Source organism: Lampetra planeri, chromosome 35 (assembly GCF_965212315.1).
Source record: "Lampetra planeri chromosome 35, kcLamPlan1.2.h2, whole genome shotgun sequence".
In the NCBI taxonomy this organism is placed as follows: Eukaryota; Metazoa; Chordata; class Hyperoartia; order Petromyzontiformes; family Petromyzontidae; genus Lampetra; species Lampetra planeri.
The window spans coordinates 10067051-10074663 of NC_136141.1; the positions used below are offsets into that span (position 1 = coordinate 10067051).

Below are 7613 nucleotides of genomic sequence, written 5' to 3' on the forward strand. Positions count from 1 at the left end.
TGGTGAGTGTGTGGGTGGTGAGTGTGTGGGTGAGTGAGTGTGTGGGTGGTGAGTGTGTGGGTGGTGAGTGAGTGGATGGTGAGTGTGTGGGTGGTGAGTGTGGTGAGTGTGTGGGTGGTGAGTGTGTGGGTGGTGAGTGTGTGGGTGGTGAGTGAGTGGGTGGTGAGTGTGTGGGTGGTGAGTGAGTGGGTGGTGAGTGTGGTGAGTGAGTGGGTGGTGAGTGTGTGGGTGGTGAGTGAGTGGGTGGTGAGTGTATGGGTGGTGAGTGAGTGAGTGTGTGGCTGGTGAGTGTGGAGGTGGTGAGTGGGTGGTCAGTGAGTGTGTGGGTGGTCAGTGAGTGTGTAGGTGGTGAGTGAGTGGGTGGGTGGTGAGTGTGTAGGTGGTGAGTGTGTGGGTGGTGAGTGTGTAGGTGGTGAGTGTGTGGGTGGTGAGTGTGTGGGTGGTGAGTGTGTATGTGGTGTGTGGGTGGTGAGTGTGTGTGTGGTGAGTGTGTGGGTGGTGAGTGAGTAGGTGGTGTGTGTGTGGGTGGTGAGTGTGTAGGGGTGTCAGGGGAAGGATTCCCACCAATAGATGGGTTAGGGGGAGGGGTGATCGAGGTGATATAAGGGGAGAACGGGCGGGAAAGGGGGGCCTTTGGCGGGAACGGGATTGGGACGGCTGGCGACAGGTGTGAATGGAAGGAAAGGAATAAAGGACGAGACCCCTGCAATCTCGTGTCGGCTCCTCTCTACATTTGGTGGCAGCGGTGGGATCCTAATGGCTACAAAGAAGAATCCTCGCGGGAGGGAGCCGAGGGAGGAGGAAGCAGGGGCCGGGGATCCTTCACATCCTGGGCAACAAGGGGGCCTGCTGTCAGAAGCAGCAGAAGGGGGCCCGGATCGCCTGGAGGATCGCATGGAGGACCGCATGGCCCGCGTGGAGAGGGCGCTCCAGGAGCTCTTGCAGAGGCTCCCTATGGGGGGCCCGCCGGCACCGGGACCCCCACCCCCACGCGTACTACGGGAGGAGAGGCCACGGGAACCGGACGCCGACCAGCCGGCCGGGCAGGAGCCGCAACCAACCTCGTCACGCCAGCCGCCGCCGCTCCCGCCAAAACCCCCAGGGCTAAACACCCAACACGGAGAGCAGGTGGCCGGACGGCCGCGTCGGCTGGGGCCCGTCGACAAGTTTGTGGCTGAGGAAGAAGATTGGGAGGAGTTTGTCCGCCGATTCGAGGCTGCCTTCCACGCTCTCGAGTGGACAGACGAAGAGGCCCTACGAGCGCTGCCATCTGTTCTGGGCAAAGAAGCACTCTCCTCTTACACCTCCCTTCCCTCGCACAGCAAGTCCACGCTACAGGCGGCCTACGAGGCTTTGGGGGAGATCTATTGCCCGGCGGAAGGAGCCTTTAAACGGTTCCAGGATCGCCAGCGAGGGGCTAAAGAATCCCCTTTAGCCTACAGGGGGGCGCTGCTCGTGTTGGCGAGGAGAGCTTTCCCTCGCCTGGCTGAAGAAGCGCTCGAGGACCTCGTGGTCGAGCACCTCATCGCCTACGCTTGCCGCGCCGGCGTTGTAATGCCCGTAGTGACGCCGGAAGAACGCACCTCGCTGTGGGCTGCCCGGACCATCCAAGCCCACGAGCAGGTCATGGGCCGGGCGCCACCCGTGGGCCCGGTGGCTGGCGCGGCGGGGGGGAACAGCCCAGCCGTTGCCGCGGCGCTACTTGGTCCAGCGACACTAACCGCCGAACCTGCACCGTCACCACAGGCTGCCGGGGGGGCATCTGGGGACGGACCGCCGACGTCTGAGACGGAGCCATCGCTGCGGGAGGTGTACGCGGCGATCCGGGGACTGGCGGAGCAGAGGGACCAACCGCCGCGTCGCTGGCAGCCGCCTCTACAACATCGCGCCGAGCCCCCCCGACGCAACGCCCCGTGGGTCTGCCACCGTTGTGGTCGCGAGGGGCATGTGGCGAGGGGGTGCCGCACGGAGCCGGAGGCCGCCAACGTCACCTGGAACCTGCCGGGGCCGAACGCCGACAGGAGCCAGGCGAGTGACGCCGTCCCACCCGGCCTCTCGGGCGGGCCGGGTAATTACACTTCCGACGCCGCGAACTCACCGGGAGTCTCCTCGGGGTGGGCGCCGGTGGTGTCGTTTCCCGGTCCCCGCTGTTCTGGTCGGGGGAAGGGGATAGCGCCGGGGCCTGTGGTCGCATCGCGACCCGGAGTGGCGTCGCGAACGGACGTGACGTTGCGTCCGGAAGTGACGTCGCGGTCGGAAGTGGTGTCGCGGATCGCGCCGGGAATTGCGCCGGGGCCGTGGACCGCGCCTGGAATCGCGCCGGGGCCAGGGACCGCGTCGGGGATCGCGCCGAGGCCGGGGACCGCGCCGGGAGTCGCGCCGACGCCGGGAGGGACGTCGCGGGCGGAGGTGACGTCGCGGGCGGAAGTGACGTCGCGGCCGGCAGCGACGTCGATGCCGGGCGTGACGTCGCGCGCGGGCGGGGTTTCGCGGGCGGGCGTGGGTTCGCGGGCGGGCGTGACGTCGCGGGTGGGCGTGGTTTCGCGGGCGGGCGGGGTTTCGCGGGCGGGCGTGACGTCGCGGGTGGGCGTGGTTTCGCGGGCGGGCGTGGGTTCGCGGGCGGGCGTGACGTCACCGGCGGGCGTGACGTCACCAGTTACCTGCAACGCCGGCGAGTTGCCAGGGGCAACGGCCCGGGGGCGGAGGCAGCCCACACGATTGACATTGCGCCCTGGAGCAATTCCACGACCCGCCTCACCACCGCTTTGCGACAGAGCGAGACGGAACCAGGGGGACCACGCCCCCGTGACAAAGGAAAGGGAGGGGCTCACGGGACGGCCCACCCCCCAGTCCCCACCGCCCCCTGCAATGGGGGGGCCCCCCCACACCACAAGGGGGGCCCATCCTACGTCACCTAGGGGGGGCAATTTGCACTACACAGAGAGCCCAGCCCGCAACCCAGGGGTAAGCCCACACTATGTAACAAGGGCGCGTCCACCCTGCTGGGACGCACTCCAAAGGGAGGAACCCCATCTTCAGTCCATCCACACCCATCCCCCATCATTTCACCATGCACCACAGGATAACGAGACGCCGCCTGGTCAGTGGCCGGACTCAGCCACACAATGGAGGAAGCTGGCAAGGCGGGTGGTAGCGGCCACGTCAGGAACCTCGGTCCTGGTCGGTGAAATCGCGGGAGTGTCGGCACGTATCTTGGTCGATACGGGGGCATCAGCCACGATCATCTCGAGCACCATGCATGAGATGCTGCCGGATAAAATCCGACCTTTAGTCCCCGTCAAGACAACGTTCATTGCAGCAAATGGAGGCAGCATGGGCTTCCTGGGCCAGGTTGAAGCCCCGATACAGATTGGACAGCTTTCGGTAGCAGGACCCATCCTTGTCTCCGCAACGTTGCCCGTACCCTGCCTGTTGGGGACGGACTTTCTGAGGCGGATGCCAATGAAAATCGATCTGGCCAATGGGCGGGTGGAAGTCCAGGGAACGCATCTCCATTTCCTAAAGGCGGAGGGGGCCAGCCGGGGTGTACCCTACGTGCAGGCTCTGGTCAGTAAGTCTGTCTCCATTCCCCCGGCAGCCCAGATGCTGGTTCCGCTGCAATATCGGTCCCCCCTCGTGACAGCCCGACCAGACTCACCCATCCTGGTGTCTCCGGCGTCAGCGGCCATGGATCGTCATGCGCTGGTGGGGGCCGAAACTATTGTACAGAGGAACCAGCATCTGTTCATTCAGGTGCTGAACACCTCCGATAGAACAGCGACGGTGCAGGAGGGAACAGTTCTGGCCCACGTTAGTCCCTTGTCACTAGGAGCCCCAGGGACAGAGCCCGAGCTTGTAGGCAGCATCGGCCAGTCCGAGGACAGAGGGGCCAAATCGTGGATGGACCAGCTGGCGGGGCCTGAGCCGGGATTGCCGCCCGACCAGAAACAGCAGCTGCACTCGTTATTGCAGGAGTTCTCGGACGTGTTCAGCCGGGGACCGTTCGACCTAGGGCGCACAAATCTGTCACAGCACCACATCAACACGGGAGATGCCGCACCCCTGCGCCAAAACACATATAGAATGAGCCCAATGGAAAAAGGGCACATTCAACAAGCGGTGCAGGAGATGCTGCGGGCCGACATAATTTCTCCATCCTCGAGTCCCTGGGGGGCACCGGTGGTCCTAGTCAAGAAGTCAGATGGGTCACTGAGATTCTGTGTGGACTTCCGACGCCTCAATGCCGTCACGCTGGCCGACGCATATCCCCTACCACGTATCGACGACTCATTGGATGCACTGGCGGGAGCAAAATTTTTCAGTACGCTGGATTTGTTGTCCGGGTTCTGGCAGGTCCCACTAGACGCGGACTCCCGGCCTAAAACAGCATTCCGGACACCACAGGGCCTGTTCGAGTTCAACTGCCTGCCTATGGGCCTCCAGACGGCGCCGGCAACGTTCCAACGCATAATGGAGTTGGCCTTGGCAGGCCTCCAATGGGAAACGTGCCTCATCTACCTGGACGACGTCATTGTTTTCAGCCGATCATTCGAGGAACACATTGACCGATTGCGTCAGGTGTTCCTGCGGTTCCGGAACGCGAACTTGAAGCTCAAGCCGTCGAAGTGCCACCTTATGCAGTCGTCGGTACGCTACTTGGGCCACGTCGTCAGTGAGTCGGGAGTGGCTACAGACCCGGAAAAGACGGCCTGCGTGAGGGCCTGGGCTGTTCCCACAACGGTTCCGGAGGTACGCCGGTTTGTGGGTTTCGTTTCTTACTACCGCCGGTTTGTGCCCAACTTCGCAACCATTGCCAAGCCCTTGCACGTGTTGACGGCGAAGAACCAGAGGTTTTATTGGGGCCCTCTGGAGGAAGAGGCATTCCAGCAGCTGCGCTCACGTCTGACAGATGCACCACCATTGGCCTTTCCGGATTTTGGCCTCCCCTTTATCCTGGACACGGACGCCAGCGATGTGGGCATCGGCAGTGTTTTGTCGCAAGTCCAGCAGGGTCGGGAGGTGGTTATCGCCTATGGTAGTCGCGTGCTTTCATCAGCGGAGCAGCGCTACTGCGTCACACGTAGGGAACTCCTGGCAGTCGTTCACTTTGTGCAGCAATTCCGACCCTACCTGTATGGTCGCAAATTTACGGTCCGCACTGACCACGCGGCCTTGCAGTATTCGCTCCGCATCGACCAGCCTTCGGGCCAGCTGGCCAGATGGATAGAACGCCTGCAGGAGTACAGGTACCAAGTAGTGCATCGCAAAGGGACCAGACATGCCAACGCAGACGCATTGTCCCGACTGGTGCCCCAGGGCCCTTGTGCATGCACCACAGGCGGGGCACGCTGCAAGGAGGCGAGGCCGGAGGGGACGGTCATCGCTCCTGTACGCACGGCGGAGGGCGCACAGGGTGAGGTCCAGCTGACCGACCACGACCTGGGGCTGACCTTGGACGATTGGAGACGGCTACAGCTGGAGGAAGCCCCACTGCGAACACTACGCGCCTCAGCAGAGGCAGGGGGGGAGGAGTACATCGTATGGGAGGATCTCCTCATGCGATGGGACCCGACAGGGCGCCGGCGATGCCTGGTAGTTCCGGAGTCGCTGCGTCAACAATTGGTTATGGACGTACACGGCCGCCAGCTGCTGCACCTGGCAGGGCGGAAGACACTGCACACATTACAGGGTCGGTACTTTTGGCCAGGTATGACCGCTGACGTGCATCGATGGGTCGCTACCTGCGTCGAATGTGCGCGGCGAAAGCCGCCACCCCGGGTAAGCCGGGCGCCCCTACAGCCCATCACGGTGACCAGGGTCAACGAATTGGTTGCGTTGGACATCTTGGGACCGCTGCCGGTCACGCCACGGGGAAATAAATACCTGTTGGTCGGAGTCGAGTACTGCACGAGGTGGCCGATGGCGTGGGCCCTCCCGGACCAAACGGCACAGACCATCGCCGATGCCTTCGTGGGAGGCTATGTCCTTGATAAGGGGGCACCGGAGCGGTTGCTCACGGATCAGGGCAGGAATTTCTCCTCACAGCTATTGAAGGACGTCTGCTCTATCCTGGGCACTAAAAAGGTCCGAACATCTCCATATCATCCCCAGACCGATGGGATGGTAGAGCGGCTTAACCGCACCATAGCGGCCATGCTGTCCCAAGTGGTGGACGAAAACCATTCCGACTGGGACCTCCACATTCCATCGGTCTTAGCGGCGTACAGGGTGGCCCCACACGCGGCGACGGGGTTCTCGCCGTTTTTCCTGATGTACGGACGGGATCCCGTTCCGCCTATTGAGGTGCAGCTGACGGACATTCCGGCAAGAGCCGACGCATGGCCGAAGGCACTAAAGACCTCCCTCATTTATTTGAGAGAGGCCCGCCAAGCAGCCGAGGCCGCATCGGCCGCGAGCCAAGAGAGTAATGTACGGATACGGGAGAGGACAGTGACAGCCAAGCCCTTTAAAGTTGGGGACCAGGCATGGCTACACTGTCCTCAGGTGCCGGTTGGCCTCTCACCAAAGCTGCACCGACCCTGGAAAGGGCCGGTCGAGGTCATCAAAGCACTCCGACCGCAGTGCGTCCAGGTCCAACTGGGTAAGCGACGATGGTTTGTACACCCCACCCGCCTTAAGCCATACATCTCTCCACCGTCATCTTCACCAACATCACCACCAACATCACTGCCAACATCATCATCATCCCTACCCAGGCCAAGGTCGCCGACCACCACGCGCCGACCGGCAGGGGGTTCGGTGCCCTGTGTTCCCTTGTCACCTACAGCACCCCATGTGAGGCCTGACGGAGCGGCGGCACGAGCGGGGGCCGGAGAGACAGCGGCGCCAGGCAAGGCGACACCGGCACCACCGAACCAGGGACCGCGACGAGAGGGCCTTCGAAGGAGGGGGCCGCCACGGTCATCTGCTGCCTGTGGATGTCCGGGCTGTTACGGGATGCTGGCTGGAGACCTGGGCAGGCCGCGCAATTGATTTGTTGTGTTATATTGCATTGTAGGGTTGTGGGGGGGGGTAAGGGCTGTCGTCACTGTCAGTGGTGGGAGGCATGGGGAGACTTAAATGGTCCATGGGGGAGGCAGAACCGAGGACGGTTATTTTTTCTCCGGGGGGGGGGGGGTGATGTAGGGGTGTCAGGGGAAGGATTCCCACCAATAGATGGGTTAGGGGGAGGGGTGATCGAGGTGATATAAGGGGAGAACGGGCGGGAAAGGGGGGCCTTTGGCGGGAACGGGATTGGGACGGCTGGCGACAGGTGTGAATGGAAGGAAAGGAATAAAGGACGAGACCCCTGCAATCTCGTGTCGGCTCCTCTCTACAAGTGTGTGGGTGGTGAGTGTGTGGGTGGTGAGTATGTAGGTGGTGTGTGTGTGGGTGGTGTGTGGTTGGTGAGTGTGAGGGTGGTGAGTGTGTGGGTGGTGGTGAGTGTGTAGGTGGTGAGTGAGTGTGTAGGTGGTGAGTGTGTGGGTGGTGAGTGTGTGGGTGGTGAGTGAGTGGGTGGTGAGTTTGTGGGTGGTGAGTGAGTAGGTGGTGTGTGTGTGGGTGGTGAGTGTGTGGGTGAGTGTGTGGGTGGTGAGTGTGTGGGTGGAGAGTGT

At 62.7% G+C, this 7613-nt stretch overlaps 1 protein-coding gene across 1 annotated transcript; it reads left to right on the forward strand.

Annotated features, from left to right (window-relative positions):
• The first annotated feature begins 570 nt into the window (after window positions 1-570).
• LOC144730384 (uncharacterized) lies at window positions 571-7120 on the forward strand. The gene is made up of 2 exons (XM_078611177.1): window positions 571-2028; window positions 6788-7120. The coding sequence occupies exons 1-2, from the start codon at window positions 757-759 to the stop codon at window positions 6797-6799; spliced, it is 1284 nt and encodes a 427-aa protein (XP_078467303.1). The 5' UTR covers window positions 571-756; the 3' UTR covers window positions 6800-7120.
• Window positions 7121-7613: the final 493 nt, after the last annotated feature.

Excerpts from the sequence above, each read along its gene's own strand:
- LOC144730384 (XM_078611177.1), top strand. The coding sequence starts at position 757 with ATGGCTACAAAGAAGAATCCTCGCGGGAGGGAGCCGAGGGAGGAGGAA.